The sequence below is a fragment of the Actinia tenebrosa genome, unplaced genomic scaffold (assembly GCF_029948245.1).
Source record: "Actinia tenebrosa isolate PJP-AT-01 unplaced genomic scaffold, QUT_ActTen_1.0 PGA_scaffold11__36_contigs__length_13525064, whole genome shotgun sequence".
NCBI classification, from domain to species: domain Eukaryota; kingdom Metazoa; phylum Cnidaria; class Anthozoa; order Actiniaria; family Actiniidae; genus Actinia; species Actinia tenebrosa.
Genome location: NW_028292571.1, coordinates 3,686,707 through 3,706,440, shown reverse-complemented (window position 1 = coordinate 3,706,440; position 19,734 = coordinate 3,686,707). Strand labels below are relative to the sequence as shown.

At 37.9% G+C, this 19,734-nt stretch overlaps 2 protein-coding genes and 1 non-coding gene across 12 annotated transcripts in view; 1 reads left to right on the top strand and 2 right to left on the bottom strand.

Annotated features, from left to right (window-relative positions):
- Positions 1–392: 392 nt before the first annotated feature.
- Positions 393–3,816, bottom strand: LOC148912365 (serine/threonine-protein kinase pim-1-like). The gene is made up of 8 exons (XM_089027598.1): positions 3,794–3,816; positions 3,495–3,588; positions 2,832–3,111; positions 2,586–2,698; positions 2,404–2,448; positions 1,449–1,821; positions 724–900; positions 393–493 (listed from the first exon to the last, which is right to left on the bottom strand). The coding sequence occupies exons 1-8, from the start codon at positions 3,814–3,816 to the stop codon at positions 393–395; spliced, it is 1,206 nt and encodes a 401-aa protein (XP_088883724.1).
- Positions 1,821–19,734, top strand: part of LOC116289059 (formimidoyltransferase-cyclodeaminase) — a 29,130-nt gene continuing 11,216 nt past the window's right edge. For 2 of the 10 annotated variants that reach the window (XR_016119243.1, XM_089027118.1), the window contains exons 1-12: positions 6,153–6,520; positions 7,551–7,679; positions 8,291–8,379; positions 9,123–9,302; positions 9,991–10,128; positions 10,890–11,025; positions 11,380–11,437; positions 16,036–16,159; positions 17,008–17,169; positions 18,032–18,075; positions 18,769–18,907; positions 19,033–19,149. Coding sequence is in view for 9 of the 10 variants with exons in the window: in XM_089027118.1 (XP_088883244.1) it covers positions 6,283–6,520; positions 7,551–7,679; positions 8,291–8,379; positions 9,123–9,302; positions 9,991–10,128; positions 10,890–11,025; positions 11,380–11,437; positions 16,036–16,159; positions 17,008–17,169; positions 18,032–18,075; positions 18,769–18,907; positions 19,033–19,146 (1,551 nt within the window). In the remaining variant the exon portion in view is untranslated. Of the gene's footprint in view, positions 1,839–6,152; positions 6,521–7,015; positions 7,129–7,550; positions 7,680–8,290; positions 8,380–9,122; positions 9,303–9,990; positions 10,129–10,889; positions 11,026–11,375; positions 11,438–16,035; positions 16,160–17,007; positions 17,170–18,031; positions 18,908–19,032; positions 19,150–19,734 lie in introns of those variants that run through there. The other 8 variants (XM_089027121.1, XM_089027120.1, XM_089027119.1 and 5 more) reach the window with 8 other exon arrangements.
- Positions 12,398–15,846, bottom strand: LOC116289057 (uncharacterized). Its single transcript, XR_016119298.1, has one exon. It is a non-coding gene; the product is annotated as an uncharacterized LOC116289057 (transcript).

Below are 19,734 nucleotides of genomic sequence, written 5' to 3'. Positions count from 1 at the left end.
GTTACTTTAGAACTATTTTTATTATCTATATTATAAAATATGTACTATTTACAATGAATATGATTTATCATTCCTAATGCTATTTACAACCATTATTACTTATAAATCTAAAACCTAATTTTAGCTGCATCATGCATTCTTTAACTATTTCTTTTATTAATTTTTTTCCCCCTCTAAAATGTGATTTCACTAAACTCGCGCACCACGATCCTTTGATCTCTCATGATTATTTATCACATTTTTAAAAAATTTCTTGTTTCTGTCTTAGCAACGTGACTGACATTACTACAGTACGCGGGTTTATTGGAATCACATTATATATTGTTACCCAGGTATTTCATTCTGGGCGTTAGTAACCCTGGTTCCTAGCTTATCGTTTGTCGCACGCTAAGTCACGTGGATGCTTTGAACCAGGCGTGGTCTTTCAGTGCGCTAAGACTTGCTCGTTTCCAGGGACGTTTCTCGAGCATTAGGCCCAGGAAATGACGAGCATCTGAGAATCAACGAATATAATTAGTGATAATGCAAAAAATATGCAATGGGTAAAAAGAATGGGAGAGAATTGGACGCAGGTAGTTTTTCTTGAGCGCCATTTACAGAGGTGTGGCATAATACTTTAACGCTTTGATCAATGAACTAGTACACTAGGTAAATGGTGCCCAAGGAGAAATAGGATTCTGGTACGCATGCACCTTGAAAATATTATGAATATCTTTAGCCTACCTTGGGAAAGTGATTTGGGGATGTCCAGAGAAGAAATAGCAGCTTTTCGTGCATTGGGAAATGGGGGATTACCGGTCAACATGTCGAACAAGAAACAGCCAAGTGACCATACTGTTGCCTGGCGACCATAGTATTGATGGGTTATGTGGTATTCTGGGGGACAGAACTCGGGCGTCCCTGTTCAAAAAGAAATGGGATACAAATATAAGAAAGGTTGGCCAAAAAAATGTAAGAAATTTGACAACAGACATATTTTCGGAATATACAAGGTCTTGGACAAAAAGTCAAGCACTCTTTTCTATTTAGGATCATAAAATATGCTGCGCAAAGGAAATCTTGTCTATAGATCTTTTTAGCTATGGGCGTAATGGGCGTAACACACCACGTGTCATTCCCTAGAGTATCATTTCTTCGTTTAACGGCTGCGCATGAGAAAGCATATGAATATGGATACAACTCAAACAAAGAATCTTATTCCCAAGAGAATGACACGTGAAATCGTAAAATAGTATATAGGCCCAAGTTAAAGTGGTATATTCCCACAAACCCCCTGATGATTTGTGCATGTACATGTTTTCAAAATTACACAACCAACACGGCAGACGTCTGGGTTTTTGGCTTCCGTCGATGAATACTTTATTTAACCGCTGGAAATTTGATTGAAGGAAGCCAAAAACACAGATGTCTCGAATAATAGCTCTCGTGCGCAGTGTTGAAAAAATTACCTGAAAAGGTTTTGATTGGTTCGTCCTTGAGTTTCCAGGCAAGACCAAAGTCAATCAACTTGACTTTTGCGTCATCACTGAGATCTAACAGCACATTCTCTGGCTTCAAATCATTATGGAGAACACCTTTCTTCTCGAGGTACTCTACCGCATCGAACAGCTGACGGAAGATTCTCCTGCCTTCAGCTTCGTCTACAGCGTTGTTGTCATGGAGAGTGAGGTACTCAAACAAGTCCGTGCATTGGGGTGGTCGCTCTGTGACAAGCACGTGGTGGCCATCAAAGTAATGGTGTTCAAGAAGCTTGATGATGTTGGGGTGGTCAAGCTGGCGCTGAAAGTACACTTCAGCTGGGATGGTATGGTTTGGACCAGCCTGCAGCATTTAACAATGTAAGTATTAGGATCTTACTCTTATGTTAGTGTAGTAGAAGCTAGTGGCATTCGCAAATAATGCCTGATGTTGTATTTGATGGAATAGGAAATGCAGAATAGACCGCTCTACCTTGGGCGTTATGTTTTGCCATTTCTGAAACACGTGTCATTCCCTTGAGAATAAGATTCTTTGTTTGAGTTGTATCCATATTTATGTGTCTTCTCATGAACAACCGTTAAACAAAGAAATGATACTCTAGGGAATGACATAAGTGGTCTGAAATGGGAAAACATTACACCCAAGGTAAAGAGGTCTTTTGCTGCATAACGTTTTCAATAGCAGTTAGATTATAGTATCAATCCTAGATTCCGTCCAACGTTGGTCCAACCTGGATCATCGTCAATCATTCTTTGAACAACTAGATTATGAGCATAAGTGGAAAAGGAAATGCAGCAAGCATCAAGATTTATTTAAATAGGCCTAGGCCTGTCTGAATTGAGGCTTTCCTTAGTCAATATGAACAAGAGAACGATAAGGGAAAGAATAGATACAGATAATACTGCAATGCATGATATAAGTTACCTCAATGTTCTGAACGTGTCTTTTTGGGACGTATTTGATGGCAACCTAGATAGAATATGGATAGGCAATGAGTATACAGTTACGACGCATTGACGCCGGGGATGTGTTAACATGAACGTACACCTGTTGCTTGTTGGATAACATCGATTCAAGAGGAACTTACAATTTGTTTAGTTTCTTACCAACAACTGATCTTCTCTTCTGATACCAGCATACACTTTACCAAAAGACCCCACGCCAAGCAGTTCTCCTTGATCAAACCTCTGAAGGAACGAGCATTTTACTGATTCCAAGGCTGCAAAAAGGATAAAATAATCACTGAAAAATCAAGAAGAATTGGGACACAAACGTCCTGGACTAGTGGAGAAAAGTTGAACAGGGTACCACTTCTGAGGAGCAATATATACGAATTAAAATGCAATAGTTACCTCTCCTGGCAACTAAGATTCTTCGTTTTAGTAGCCGGGATCGAGGCGATATCGATTGCTCAGTGTCACCAGTGATTAGCCCATTTTCAACGAGTTTTGGCTCGTCAACTTTTTGTGACGACTCATCAGCGACATCCCTGGAACCGTCCTTCGCTATTATCACCTCGAGTTGTGATAACTTAGAAGACTGGGAATTTTCTGGAGGATTTTTTGTCGTGTCACTTTTGAGCTTTTCTTGGCAGTTTTTGGAAGAATTTCTGGTTGATGCGATGGTCTCGTACTGAAAGACAGAAACATGCGCGATTTGAATGATAACGATTTAAAACAGTAGCAAGAAGTAGAATATTCAAATTTTATCGATACCCTTAAACAAGCTCTAAGCTAATCTAAGTTACATAAGGCACTGCAAACTCACAGATCGAATTGGGCTGATCAAAGTAAGGACATAGCTAACCCACAGGTTGTTAGGTCCCACAGAAAAACTAAAAGAAAGATTAAGCCTTTAAAACTACGCGAGAGCAGTGGTTTCTTTTTCATGTAAAGTAAAGGACAAAGTACTGCACTTTGGAAATGAACGAACGTTAAAATTAAACTAAATGGGATGTATTTTCATGCTTCTATTTCATATGATGCTTGACGTTAAAAAAGAAAGGTGTGACTTACAGTGAATTCACCAGGAAGACTCTTGAACAACTTCTTTTCAGGCGTTTCTGAAGTAGCATCATTACGGCAAGAACTCCAGCGCCGTTTAAAAACTCTATACCAAACAAAATACATAAGATAAAACCTTACGTCTTCATTTTGAGAGTCGAAACTTTGCAAAAAATGAAGGAATCTCTATTGCGTGGAGTGTAGTTTGATGGCAACAACATTTAATCGATAAAAGACTAGCAACATTTAAAAGTTTTTCCTTCGTCTGATTTATTCAGAACATCAACCACGTGACTATCAAAGATACTTACATTGTCTTCTGTTGTTGTGACATTTTTTAATTTCAAAATTCGCGATTAACGTTTTTTTCCACTCGTTACTTTGAAAAGTCGTTGACTTTGAAAAAGCATGGAAAAAGTGATGCGTTGTCTTGGCGATGGTATTTATTTGGTTTGAGACGTGATCTGACGCGAGCGGCAGCATTGTCCCGTCACCGCACGGCCCTCGCGCTCAACATTTGCGCGCGCTCAAAGGAGGATGTTTCACTAGCATGCTTTGCGCGCCGTACTCATTATGCATCTGTCTTTAGCGTTTGTTTGAAAAATTTTCTCTCGACGTCGATTTTCCTCGATTTTTTCGCCAAACGAAAACAGCAGCCGTTTGCTTATTAAATATTTTCTGCATACATAATGACAAACAATAGAAAGTCTGGTCATTTAACTGGGACCTTGTTCGGTATTTTTGTAATTTTTGCTATAGGAAAAATCAAAATATGCCGTATCAATGAATGGATAGAAAAAGATAAAAGTTGTTTTGACAAGCGAAGTGTTTGTAGGCTTTGAATTATGTGGGAATAAGTCGAAATTAGACGAAGAAAATTTAAAAAAGAACACACCCTACACAAAGTATAGTCTTCATACTATCCTATATCCCTTAAGTCTCCTTAAGTCTCCACGTTTGAGTGAGATACGGCCATTACAATTTCCACTAAAATTCGCCATGTGTTTCGCTTCGTCTTGTCTTATGTCCTTGATCTGACGTGACCTGCTAGATTACTAAAAATGGTATTTTTGACTATCTTATACAATTCTGATAATCTTGATTTTAAAATTCAAATTTATACTTATAATAACAACGATAATGTAAAATGTTATATATTTTTTATTTAAGTCAATCGAAGGTAGTTTTATTAAAGAGGAAAAAGAGTTAAGCTTACTTTTATTCACAGCACGTGTCACAAGCCCGACAAACAATTCAAGAATTTCCTTAATCTAACAAACTATAAACGAATAAATAGTCAAACCACTAGAAACTAATTTTATTCAACTCAAGAAAGCCAAACCTATAGTATTCAACAGTGCAGATAGTGTAATTTTCTTTAAAAACTCAAATTTACAAAAAACTTAAAAGTTCAAATGCAAAGGCAAGACATTCGAAGAAAATCCTCGATCGTAGAAAGTAGATTATATATTTTTCTCAAGGGTAGATAAACAACAACAAACTTAATACATGGCTTTCGTATATTACCTCGAACAACAGCTGATAGATAAAACTTTATTCAGCAGCGATTTTCTTCCGGAAAATCGAGACTGTCATTGTTCAAAACGATGCAAGTCTTCTTTCTTCAATAAAAATGCCTGGGAAGATGGCTGATAACTGTCACAAATGTAAAACACGTAATACCAGCAAATTCAGTCTAATTGGTCCTTTTTGTGGACAATACAATAGAGAAAGAGAAGATCTGAAGTGGAAAAGGGCTCACGATTTCCCTCTTTAATCTCCATAGTCGAGTTCATATAGTCGATGTTTCTGCATTGACATCAAAGCGAAAATGAGTAGATCATGTGACTTTTCAGTGTGATAATATAGTTGGTCGAGGCGCGCAAAGCATGCTAGTGAAACATCCTCCTTTCGCGCGCTCGAACAAACCACTTCGTAAAATGTAGAAATGCACCCTCCACGTTTTAGCACAGGTAGCCCAAGCTATAGTTTTATGAAATCGTATATATAGAGATTGTATATATTTGTGTATTAATGTTTTGCATTGCATGCTTTGTGGTTTGTTTCTCTTGAAGCAAGAGGCAATGGTCTCTTGGTTGTAGTTAAAAGCGATTTTGGAGGTTTTATTATTTATTTTCCTCTCTAAAGACGAAATTTATTTATATTTAATGAAACTTAATGATCTCCCATAGACTCTTATTATCTACTATTTCATAACAATAGTTTAAGAGTTTTAGAAATATTTCAAGCTTGTAAGCTCAGGATCCGACCAGAGGGAAGGGGGAATGAAACCAGGTAGTCCATCGAGACCCTCAAAGAAATATCTTTATATCTACAATTTTCCCACACGATGAAAAGGTATGGAGCTCCACCAGAAAAACAGTCATTTCAAAGTCGTAAGAAAAAACAAACGAAACGAGAAGAAAGAATAATGAATAGAAAAAGATAAATATTATAAGAACAGGAAAAGAAAAACCAACAAAAAAAAAAACAAAAAACAAAAAAACCCCAACAACAACAAACAACAACAATAACAACAACAATAACAACAACAACAACGACAACAACAACAACAACGACAACAACAACAACAACGACAACAACAACAAAACAAAGGGAGCACCAGTTTCTACTCTGTTCTACACCAAAGCGAGGCCATATTAGGCCCAGTCTTCCTACAGAATGTACAACGTTTGTTTCACGACTGTATTCATTAATATATAACACGTGTAGTTCTTCTGCTTTTGTAGTCAACAAACTTTCCCATTCAAGCAGAATATTGGTCCAATTTACCCGAGGGATGGCTAAAATTATCGAATGTGTTCCTAATTTCTCCGAGGGCCGTGACAAAGGTGTCATCGATGCCATTTCACAGTCAATCGCTTCGACTCCAGGGGTCAGTTTATTGGATGTTGACCCAGGAGCATCAACAAACAGAACTGTCTACACGTTTGTTGGTTCACCAGATGATGTCGTGCAGGGAGCTCTGAATGGTGCAAGGGTAGCAGCTGATCTTATTGATATGAGAGCACATCAAGGTGCAGAATAATTTAATACCTCCATGTGAACTGGTTCAACTTATTTTGTTTTTTAAAAGCTTATATTTACAACCCTTCATCTTTTGTAGTTTTTGTCATCTTCAAAAACCTTTTTCAGTTCGTATTTATTTAGTTTCCTAAACAAATGTTGAATGAGGTACATCCTCCTCTTGGTTTCTAAGGAAGGGTGTGCCTCTTCACCAACTCGTAAAGGATGGGTTTATGGACAGCCAATTGCCCAACCCCCTTCCTTCATGTATATATGTTGTATAGATTGGTTTTCATTTGAGTTGGAAGTGATGTGGCAAATTTGTCACCTGATCTTTTACTGCAGTTTTAGATGTTCTGCAAACTTCAATCAAAAATAATTAGTGGGTACCTTTCATATTCTTGACTGGTGGCAGTGAAAAACCAATTTTGCAACAAGAAATTGAAAGTTTGCAGTTTGCAGAATATCGAAAACTGCAGTAATCATTGCTGTACCATTTCTTGCAGTAGCTGTTACCTATGCATTGCATTGTGGCTAGAATAATTACTGGAAGAGAATGAGAAGCCATTTGGAATTGAAAATGAACATTAAGAGCACCGAATTCATATCTACGTAAACAGTAATAACATTAAATTTGAAATCTTTTTTTCCATCTTTTTAGATTTAAGATAAACTTTTGATATTGTAATTTTGATATTGTTAATATATGTATATATATAATTTTTGTAATTTTGTAGTTTTTGTAGTTTTATTTTGTGATTTCATGATGAATGTAAAGCTACTCTGTAGATATGTCATCATTAAACTGTTATGATTATGATTATGATGATTATTATTATTATTATTATTATTTTGATATTTATGACATGTCATACTGTGTACATGTTGTAAGTCAGTACTGTATGTGTCCCAGTCACCAAAACCACTAGATTGTACATTCATTGTACAGTACCTCAATGCATGTAATTCAAGCCATCATTACTCCTTTGGCCCTGGTCCCATCATTGATTTGTTCATATGTGTCATTGTGTGTTTGTGCAGGTGAACACCCAAGACTAGGTGCTCTTGATGTCTGTCCATTTATTCCTGTCAGTAATGCAACAATGGATGACTGTGTACAGTGTGCTAAAAGCTTTGGTGAAAGAGCTGCAAAAGAGATAGGAATACCAGGTTAGGTGATATGTCATCATTGCCAAAAGAATAAAATAACAAAAGCTGGTCAACAAATATCACATAACATGCATAACTCACAGTTGAATTGGAAATAAATCAAGTGTGTTAGGTCTTGCAAAGGGAGGAAAATTGACGAGAGACCTGTAACAAAACTCTACTCAGATGTGATGCAGTGTCCAGGAATCAAACCTGAGATGACATAGGTGAATAGTGAGTGCACTACTGCCAGTAACACAGCCCTGGATTCTCCAACAAAAAAGTTTGCTGCATGAAGATATGGCACGTCATAAGTTTGTATTAAGGGCGGAGTCTAATAATTTTTCCATGACTTGCCCCTTCTCCAACAAAACAACAAACAGTCCAGGGCTCAAAATAGAAAACTTTTTTAGCCTGCCATAGTAAAGGAGCATGGTAAAAGGAGGTCATTCGAGTAAATTTTGCATGTCATTTAATTATTCATTTGGCAGTGCATCCTTATTTTCGCCTGCCAAACCTGAAATTTGTCCTGTCATTTGGCCATTGTCAGGACGCTATTTCAAGCCCTGCAGTCGTATTAGAGGATATCTCTCACCAAATTTAATCACTTGATAAATTTGTTTGTTTGTCAGTTTATCTTTATGGTTATGCATCTGAACAAGATTACAGAAAGTCAGTTCCACAAATTAGAGTTGGTGAATATGAAGGACTATCAAAAAGGGTACTAAATAATCATTATTACTGTTTTTATTGATACATGCTGATGGAGATAATGAAATGTCGTGACAGGTTAATTCGGCAGTAAATAATCATATTAAACTCTTATAAAATATTTGATTGATTAGAGTCTACTGCTGATGAAGTTTTGTCTTGATCAATGCATAGCTGCAATGAAAGCAGTGGTAAACCTGATATTACAGTCAATTTTTGTTTTGAACAACTTGTGGTTCTAACATGAAATTGTTTTTCAGTGCTACAAATGAAATGATCACATAGCTAATCTTGAATGAGGGGCAGTTTGCTTCAATAATAATAGAGCATAATATAATATCTCTATATATTATATACTAAATCCTTTAATAAGTTTAGATATTTTCTTTGGTATTACAGGCTAAGGGCAATTATTGTTGGCTCACATTTCCCCATCTTGCTTTGGGATTAAAAAAAACATTTGCAATGCACGTATCAGCCAGCAATAGTAAACACAGCTCTTTCAATTTATCTCTGATTCAAGACTAAGAAAATAAAAATAAAATGCCACAAATCCCATCAAAAAATGTGATAATTTCTTTTGTATTTTCTGCTAAAACCTTGCATTTTGTTTTAAGAAGGCTCTAAAATTACATTTATTGTATTCTGGAAAAAAATATACAGACATTTTAGTGTTTCAGCAAATGCCTCCTTCACTGTAACAAGAAATGTACAGTTAGTTATTTTTTAAATGTATTTTTTAAAAATCTTTAGATTGTTACACCAGAATGGGCACCCAATTATGGACCTGCCGAGTTTAATGCAAAGTGGGGAGCAACAATAGCTGGTGCCAGAAAGTTCTTAATTGCTTACAATATCAACATCCTTGGAACAAAAGAACAAGCTCATAAGATAGCACTGAACCTCAGGGAGGGAGGGAGAGGACCAGATAAGGTACGTACTGCATATACAAATTGATTGTCTTTTATTGCTCTTTACAGTCGTATTTTTATACAATAGTAATTGATAATTAACAATTATTCGCCAAAAGGTGAAGTGAATATTGGGGAAAATTTACCGAGATGCAAGTCTTCGAGCAGCGAGGTAAATATTCTCCGACATTAACTGAGGTGGAGGCAAATAATTGTTTTAGTATAAGTACACATTTGATTCTTTCAAAAAAATAAAAAATAAAAGACATTTTTTCCCCGTAACAGCAACGAAGTGGCTGGCCACCATTTTGGAATATGCATGTAACTGGAGTTGATTACTGTATTGTGTGATAGTGTGAGTTTCTCAACCAATCATGAGGTTGCAATATTTTCAATAATCACCTGTGTATTTTTGCTAAAAAGATATATTATAGGAAATATATATAGTTGTACAAATTTCTTATGTAATAAGAGAATCATGGAATCATCATGGAATAAGGAATCTGATGCAGTCTGATTGTTTGTGCAAAAAGGATGTACCAGCAGTGATAGTTGGTGCAATGCTGAGTTCATTGCTAGCAGGGAACCTACACACACTAATGGGTTGAAATTTAATGTTCAAGCTGGTCTATCCATACAAATATTGAATATTAGGGGGGTAATTTTTAATAATCATTTCAATGTTGTTACATGTACATTGCAATGTACAGCCAGGAAGATTAAAGAACGTCCAAGGTATGGGCTGGTGGTTGGTCGAAGAGAATATTGCACAGGTGTCTCTCAATCTTCTGGACTATGAAGAAACCCCAATGCATGTGGCATTTGAAGAAGCAACTAAAGATGCCAAGGTGAGATACTGTACTTGCTATAGATAAACATGAAAAGATGACTAGCTAAAAACTAGTGTGAGCTACATAAACTCTATGAGTTCACATATTATTTTTTTCTCCACCTAAAGCTTTGGTCACTATTTTTGTTGATAGTTTTTGCCCGGGGGGGGGGGGGGGGGGTACTCCGCCAGGATTTGGGTAGGGGTGTTCCCCTGGGATTCTGAAATGGGTACCCTGTTTATGACAAAAAAGCTCAAATTTGTAGACCCTGTTTATGAAAAAAGATATAATCAATTGCACTGAGTTCCCGTTTCAATTATCATGTCATCTCGCGTATCATTTTTTACGACTATAATAACCAGTTTCGGTCAACACGAAAGTAGAAACCCTGAATATGACAGCTCGAAAAACCATACCCTGTTCAGCAGATCATCCCCGTATAGTCCATATATGGGAGTACCCCCCCCCCCCCCTCCCCAGGAGTTTTTGTTAGGGTGCACTTAACTAGGAGCCCAGCTCTGTTGTGTTAACCCCTAAAAACGTAGGTGTCACTTCTTAGATTTCAGCTACATAAATAATAGAGCAGTTTTCATATTTGATATATGATGCTGAGTCCAGAAATTGAACCCTGAGACCCCAGAGATGAGAATTTAGTGATTAACTGCTATCCTTGATTCCCAGAAGCAAACGATAACTACCACATCATAACTCTCATTACTCTGCAAATGTAAGTGGTCAACACCAGTAACAAACATTATCTTTGATTTACATGCTTTCAGGAATCAAAGCTTGGTGTATGTGGATCTCAAGTGGTGGGTCTTGTGCCTCTTGATGCTATACTTAGAGCTGCTGATTACTACATCAAGAAAGAGGATTTGTTTATTGTGGAACAGGATCAAAAAATTAGACTGGTAGGTATTCGTAAGGCCATAAAAATGCCCTTAAATTAATTGAAAAAACCCTGAAAATGTAAAGTATAGAATGATAGGAAGAAAGAAGGAAAGGATTTGAAAAATAAAAGATAAGGAGGAAAGAAAAGAAAAGGGAAGAAAAGAGGAGAGGGAAGAAAGAAAAAGAAAGGGAAGAGAAGGAAAAGGAAAGGAGGGGAAGGGAAGGAAAGGAAGTGAAAGGGAGAACTGTAAATGTGTAAAACACACCTCATTCCATATTACTAGGCTGTTTCTCTGAGGTTATTGAATTTTACCATTAGTTGTAACTAGTTTTACTCAAATGATTTCATTTTGTAATGTTCTTCTGTCAATCAGGTAGTGGAGAGGCTTGGCTTGAGCTCCATTACACCATTTGACCCTAGAACACGTATCATTGAGTAAGTGAACTTTGTACTTTACTATCATAAAAACTTGTCATCTTGTCATCTCTAATCACCACTGCAAAGTACAGCAGTGTCGTACCTGTAACTCAACGGGGTCAAACTGAAAGCATATGAACCAGTTGCCTCTGGCAGCTGCAACTCTACACAGTCCATGTATGATCCCAAAGAATAGCTCTAACCAATTTGGATTAGTTAGTGTTGATTTGAGAGGAGGGGAAAAAAACAGGAGGGCAGAATAAACCATTGAAGTCAGAAAGAGAACCAACCAATTAACTCAGCTCACATAGGCCAACTGGGATTCCAATCTCTGACCTCAGTGAGGCAAGAGGTGAGCTCTTTACCATAACGGCATCCTGAATCATTATAAAGATAATGTAGAATACTTTTTGTTATATTCCAAGTGTTCATCTCTTCTCATTGGCCAAGTGGTGTCAAGTGGTGTCTTGTGACAGTGATCAAATTTCTGTTTTGGCAACAGTTCTGGGCACACAATTTTTTGATCATTTACCTGGAAATAGTAAAACTGGAACTAGTGATTTCACCAGAAATGTAACGATAAATAATGTTTAAGAATAGGTGCAGTATCTTTCAGTGTGTCTTTGCATGATCAGATGAAATGAATGAAAGATGATTTGCAGTCTGAGAAAAATTAAATTAGACACTTGGATATATCGAAACACTTTTTAGCAGGACCTTGGGAAAGCAGTGTTCTTGTGGTTCCTAAAACGGTTAATGGTTCCTTTGCCACCCACCTCCATAATTCTAGTGGTAGTACATTGACTGTAGCATCAGCCTCAGGGGCAAAACACTTGAACTTGGAACACACATTGCTTTCATAGACCAATTTGGTTAAGATCATGCAATGCAAAACACAAGTTTCATTAGTTCAGGATCTTAAGCCTACTTTACTGTACTTGTACATTAAAAATAATAAATAAATAACTTTATTGACAATAATAATTAACTAATAATTCATTATAATATGAGACGTGATAAGAATATTGCTATAATTATAAAACAAAAAAGGAGAGATTATGAATATAAAATAACAAATCTATATAATATTTACTTATTTATCTATGAAAACATATTTGTAAAATAAATTAATAGCTCAAAACACGAGTCCAGCTCTTCACACTGATATAATACTATATTAAAACTATACATTTATTATTAAAATCTAAATATTTCTAAATTTCCGCTACATTGGCGTTAAGATTAAAGTCATTCAAGAATTCATTGTCCTTAAAAAAAGGGGTTCTTGTCCCCCTGACACACGTGTACTGACTTAATTATTTCAAAAGATAATCGAGTTCTAATCCATGTTATAGTACTTGCATATGTGTCCCCTGTCTTCTTGGTTAATTTCTCAGTAAGGTGCTTTACAAAAATCTGGCATTCTGCCCCCATCCCTCCATTTGTACCAAAAACTAAGGGCGTAAAAGTTCCCATATCGACATCGATTACTCTTTGCTGGTACTTTCTCTTTTTTTCGCTTTCTTGATCCTTGAAGATTGTAGAAGTGGATTTGTTTTGGTTGCTCTTGGAATTAACATGCGATACTCTTACAACAAAAAATGCAGTTACTCCCTGTGCCCAAAACGATCCAGCTTTGATGTCGAGCCTTGCATCCTGACTTGTGGTAGTAGATTTTAGATTAAATTGTTCGCCATCCAATGGGATAAGCTGTGGCTCCTTTTGAACGTTGTTGCAAACCTTGTTTAAAAGTATGGCAAGTAGATCACGGACATTGTCATGTCCTTGTGCAACAAATCCTCCCTTTTTACAAGATAGTGCATGGCTTACCGAAAAGGTTGTCCCACAAGCGCAGGTACTTGGTAAACCCGATAACGGTATATTATAACGCAGACAAAGAGAATCTCTGAATTCTTGTTTATTCAAAGTAAGTCCCTGTTCTTTAATTGGTATCGCATTGAGCCATGAGCTTGCTCCTTTGTCTCTTGCTTGGGTTACTTGACGGAGTATGTCAGGTGGTAATGCTGCATCGATTTCATCCATTTTCGATTTAGAGATTTCAGCTTTTAGTGATTGATGTTGTTTTTTCACATCTTCTGTGGTCGTATACATCGTTTTGCTCTGCGTTTTAATAGCCTCAGTGTGAAGCTGTTATTAGAAGTGATGCCGCATATTGCTGTGGAGCCTGTTCTTTTAGTGCAGGCATCCCTAAGCCTCCTTCCGCAGGGGATAAGGTAAAAAGCCTACTCAGCTCTTCAGGTAGTGGTTCTGTTTGACCGAAAAGCGTTGGAAGAAGCATTTCATTTATCACATTATCAACAGGATCAGTATAGTCCTCAAAAGATTCAATTGTTCGCATGAAGTATGTAAACTTGGATTTGTATCCCTTTGTAAATGCGATATAGGCCGATTGTGGCTGGCAGCTTGCAATCTCTGAGAGGGTTTGTAATTCTTCTTTCCACTTGTAGATTTTCTCGTTGCAAAATTGGTCTTTATAAATCTTTGATCCAATAACCAAGGTGACGTTTGCCTTCGCTTGTGACGTTAACCTCTTCTCCAAATACCTGTTTCGCTTCCAAAGCCAAAGCTTCCGACTTCACGATCAACCAGCTTTTGGACCCATTAACAATATATCCATACTTTTTGCCCTCTTGTTCCAGGTTTTTATACCAATTAAATAAAGAGACAATTCTTCCTGCTCCCGCAGAATCATCAGCTAACCACACCTGCTTTACATCAGGAAAAAAAGTTCTTAAAGTTTGAATTATTGTGGATGTATTTACCGAATACCATGACATGGCTAATGGGTCGCCTTGTGTGGTGCCCTCCTGAGATAGGATCTCTCCACCACCACATATAAACAACCTGGAAGGGCTTCTGTAAGTATTAATTACGTACAAGGATATTTCTTTACAGGTAATCCAGATATTATGCATGGCTACTGACCGGTTCATCTGATTGAAGGCGTTAATTGCATCGATCAGTAGTACTGCATCTGTATCCTCTTCACTAAAGATCTGGCTCATTGCATGAATAGCGGCTTCGGCCCCTCCACTGTGTCAAGCACAAACTTGTAGGGGACCTGCTGCTTGTTTTAGTTCTTCTTTAAAGAATGCAGACACTGTTTTACCGATAATTCGCCGTAGAACTTCTCCTACTCCTATGGGTCGAATTCCGGGATTCTTTTCCAAAGGTATGAGCCTGCATGCGGTGTAGCTCTCTAGCAGGATTGGATGGTATGAAGATTTTAATAGATTTCTGGTCATAATTACTATTTCTTCTCTCAGTAGTTTTCCTTCGGCGTTAAAATTTTTTGAACAGAGTACTCTTCGGTAAAGTTCGGCATCCATTCCTGAAGGTCCGGCAGATCCTCTTGTCCTCATTGCTGCATTGTAGATCATTTGTTCATCGATTAAGTCAAAGATACCATGAGGATTAGGTTCCAGGGGACCATTCAAGAGGCTTTCATCTTCGATGTCAGCAGCTGAAGGATGTTTCTCTTTGAGCTCCTCTAAGACTTCGGGTGATAAAGTAAGGACACCTGTAGATGTCTCTCTGTCAAGAAGTTTTATAGCGGCTGATAGCTTTCCTTGCATAACTAGATTGGTGAATACTTTGGATATATCTTCCATAGATCTTGCTTTCCTCGTCTTGCTAAACCTGCTCTGTATGAACCTTATTTCTTTCAACAGGAGAGATAGATCCCCCGCTCTCCATAAGGACAACCTCCGTTCAATAGCCTCACTGTGTTCCTTGCTTTTGGATGTCGCTGAGGGTTTTTGTAGAATCAACGTTGGGAGCACCATAAAGGCTTTCAAGGCAATATAATTTAGATCTGTATTAGAATTGAATTGCTTTAGCCAATACGTCAATTCGGTTATGAAATTCTTGCCTGCTTTACCTGATGGTATATTGAAGATATTTCGTTTAAAATGAACAATTTCATCGTAGATGTCCTGGATTTGTTTACAGAACTGTTCTTGAGTTATGGTCCCCCAACTTTTCTCTTTTATCTTAGAGGGAAGCACATCAAAGTCAGGTAGATTTGGCTGAATTTTGCTTGAGATTTTTCCTTCTTTGTCGAGAAATGCCTCAGGGGATTGCAATACACTAGTATGCAAATTCGGTGTCGGTCTTGGTTGATTAGCTGCATATTCGTCCTCATTTTGTTCGATATTTTCGATATTTTCTTCGGTTTCTTGTGTTAAAATCGTCATATTAGAGCAATTCTGTGTGTTTTGCAGTCTTGAGGCTTGATCTCTCAGGATTTGGCCGGTTAAACCAAGGCTTCCATAGCCTTTCTCTTCCCATAGCTCCGCCATTATTTGAATGTAGCCTTTCTTTCTGCCATTTTGGTTAAGCGGTGGATCCTTCGAAGATATTATTTCGAATGCTCTTTCCTTACATTCTAAAACATCTCTGTTCATTCCCTCTGTCCATTTCGTTCGTTTTCCTTTCCTTGTCAATTAACAACAGAAAAATTAAAAAGCACCCCAGAGCTAGAAGACACGTCCTCACCTCCAGACGCCATGTATAATAATACATGGCGTCTACATGTACATTAAAATGATTGTAGGCTTAGTAATACATGTACTTGTTCTTTTCCCATATACTAGGTACATGATTGGGGAAAGTGCTGGGCCATTGGTATCAATGTCATTGAAAGATTTTATACTGAATGTAGGTGCCAGAACCTCAGTACCAGGTGGAGGTTCAGCTGCAGCTGCTGTTGCTGCCATTGTAAGTTCATTGATTATGTATATGTACCTGTATGACTCATGATCAATTGACCAGAGACTGCAGAGTGAGATTTGTAATTTAGGTTAATTCAACTGTTGATGGCATTCAGTCATGCATTATTCAAGTTTTGAAATAATTAAAAGGCCTGTCCCTAGGACCTTGAAAGGGGAGGTTTGTTTTTCTAACAATCTTAAGCTTAGTTATACTATTTCTTGAAAAACATTTTATTTTATAAAATAAATGAAATAGTATGCATGCTGTGATTGGTTGATAGCGATGTTTGCATGAGGGTATATGTAAACACAGTTGTGACGTCACAACTTTTGTGTTTTCCCGGTGCAAGTTCAAAAATTTACAGTTTCTTTTGAGGAAAAAAACACCCCCAAAAATGTATTTTGAAGACGAAGTTCCAAATTTTGACTTGTGTCAGGGCCACAGGCATAACCCTATGGTCTCATGCAGGTCTTTCTGATCTTAATATCATGACAACCTCTCGTTGGTCACAGCAACGAGAATTCCCTCAGGGGCTAAAACACACATCCTTCGTCAGGGGCCTTGGGAGAATTCTCGACTATGTCTCGGGTTTGCATAACTGTCTCGAATTCTCCCAACCTCCCCTCGTGTTGCTATCAGGCTATGTAAACACGGAAAAAGTTTTCTATTGCTTAAATGTTATTGGATCTTTTTAGGGGAGAGGGAGGTTCATTCGAACCATTGAACCACCCCTATAGCGATGGGCTGGCCTGATTAAGATCATCTGTCATTTTAATCTTGAAAATTTTAACTTCATTTGTACTTCTACAATCATTTCTTATATGTTGAATTGAATGAAATGTTGTCTTCAACAGGGTGCAGCATTAGGAACCATGGTTGGGTTCATGTCATATGGGAACAAGAAGTATGAATCCCTCGATCCCTTGATGAGAACGCTGATACCACCACTCCGCCAGACCATGTTGGACCTGATTGATATGGTTGATAAGGATACTGATGCTTTCAATGACTTCTTGGTAAGACAAACGTGAAATGCAGCTAATGCACCATCCCACCTCCGTTGCCATGGGTACAAATCTCTGGACTCCCCATCATAATTTATAGTGTATGAGTAGAGTTGATTGTTAGTTCTGTCCCTCATGCTTTAAGGGTTTTTTCCCCAGTTCTCTTGTTCTCTTCCTTTTGCAAAAAATCCATTTCAATCATGAAATGCACGAAGGGCACAGGTTTCTTAGTCACTTACTAATACATGTACTGTAAGTGCTTACTGTTGCAAACACATTTATAGCTAGATTGCAAGGGCAGATCCAACCAAAATTTTAGGGGGGGGGGGGGCTAATTGAGTTTCTTCCGTCAACACAACGGAAAACAGTAAAAAAAAGCATCTAATTCTTCAGTTTTTTTTCTTTTTTTTTTCCTGCTGAAGGGGGGCTTCAGCCCCCCTTTTCAGCCCCCCTTTTCAGCCCCCCTTTGCCCGCTGGATCCACCCTTGGATTGGTTATCAGTTTCACCTCCTGCAACCCAGAACCCTACCATTGTGCATGACCTTAAGTATCCGAGTATCCAGTATCTATACCTTAATTATTGCACAGCTACAGTATTAGACATATATATTGTTATATATAAACATGTGTGCTGTGACCATAATGATACGTGTCAGCACTGTTTCTTGACAATGTTTTGAGCACACCAGTTTTGTACATGTATGATTGTTGAGAAATTTAGGTGAGGATGTGTCGTATCCCAACATTTTGATTGGATGAGTGGTTATTTCATCATGAGTTGTGATAGGTTCAACGTCTCTAATTCAATAGTATTATTTCTTGCACCATGATTATGCCATAGCATTTTGGTAATTGCACATTTTTCTCCACACAGATGGCCAAAAAGCTTCCAAACAATACTCCTGAAGAAAAAGAAATGTAAGAATGATGCGTTACTGACGGGTTTTCTTGAAAATTACGAAAATTAATTTATCCAATATTGTTGTTGTTGGTGCTATGTTCTATGGTTTGAGCACATTTTTAATGTTTTTTATGTCTTATAGAACATGAAAACGGTTTCCTTTGTCACATTCATGAGGCAAACTTCAATCGCGAGTCCTTAGCAAAATTGCTTGACATCAATCAATCTCAGTGCTGGGACAACAGTGCCTGTCATGTGCTATCAACATATCTTGCTTGGCATCAATCTGCTGAAGGAATCTCGGAATCTCATTACCAGTCATCAGTGAAGGGCAAACAGTGCCCTTCATGTGCTATCAACATATCTTGCTTGGCATCATTCTCTTGAATGAATCTTGTGAATCCCATTATCAGCCATCAGTGAAGGGCAAACAATGCCCGTCATGCTCTATCAACATATCTTGCTTGGCATCATTCTGCTGAATGAATCTTGTGAATCCCATTACCAGCCAACATTGAAGGGCAAACACTGCCCATCATAGGCTATCAACATATACATATTGCTTGGGATCGATCTGCTAAACGAATCCAGTGAATCTCACTGCTTACCTTATTGCCCTCCATCTCTATCAAAAATTTTCCATTCAGCTGGTAAAGAATTCCGCACGACATAAGACCTTAATTTCAATGTATTTTTTTTGTCCAATCCAGACGTAACCAGGCAACAGAGGAAGGTCTTAAAAAGGCTGTCAATGTACCAATGTCAGTGATTGTTACTGCTAACAAAGTATGGCCTCACTTGGTGGAACTTTCCAAGGTTAGCAACATCACAACGAAGTCAGATCTACAGGTAAGCAAAACCAGGCATGCGGGATGCCTCCCAAATCATTTTAATAAAGTTAGTCACCTGAAAAATTACGAAGCGGAGACCGACGAAACCGGCTGCAGTTTGTATCACAAACTTTACTTTTTCAGTGGCGTAACCAGGGATCTTGCAGGGGAGGTACACAGGCAATGATTTGCAGAGCCAATAAAAAAAACAAAAACAGAACCAACAACAACAACAAAATTAAAAAAACAAGGGAATAATGGGTGAGTGATTCTTAAGAATGCTACAATATGCAGATGGAAAATGGTCTTCATTTAATCAAAAGGCATTTACATGCAATTTTAAAGCAAAAGGAGATAGATGAGCGGACCTTAAGCTTTTATGGGGGTTCACGTGCACCTTGTGCTCCCCCCGGTTACGGCCTTGCTTTTTGATATGAAATGCTTCCCACGATACTTAGTGAGTTTGGTGATGGAATATGAGTAAGTTGCAAACGTGTTCACAGGATAAAATATCTTGTGCACATCGTGGATGTTGATACTACTTCACCAGTTATGGCGGCAAACAGCGCGCCATCATCGTCGGCGTTGTCGTTATCTCTAGAACATGAAATACACCAACTGACGTTCTAGAGAAAACGACAACGCCGAGGACGCAGGCGCGCGCACATGAAAAACCGTTCCCGTAATGTTGTATGCGTACCGCGACAATCACATTCCTAAGTTTCATTCGAAACTCAACTGAAATCGAATGGATTTTAAGTGATGTTTAGTCTTTCATCCAAGTTTCAGGACTTTGTAGAGTCAAAGTGCCGAAAAGGGAGTTTTAATATTATTTAGAATCTTTCT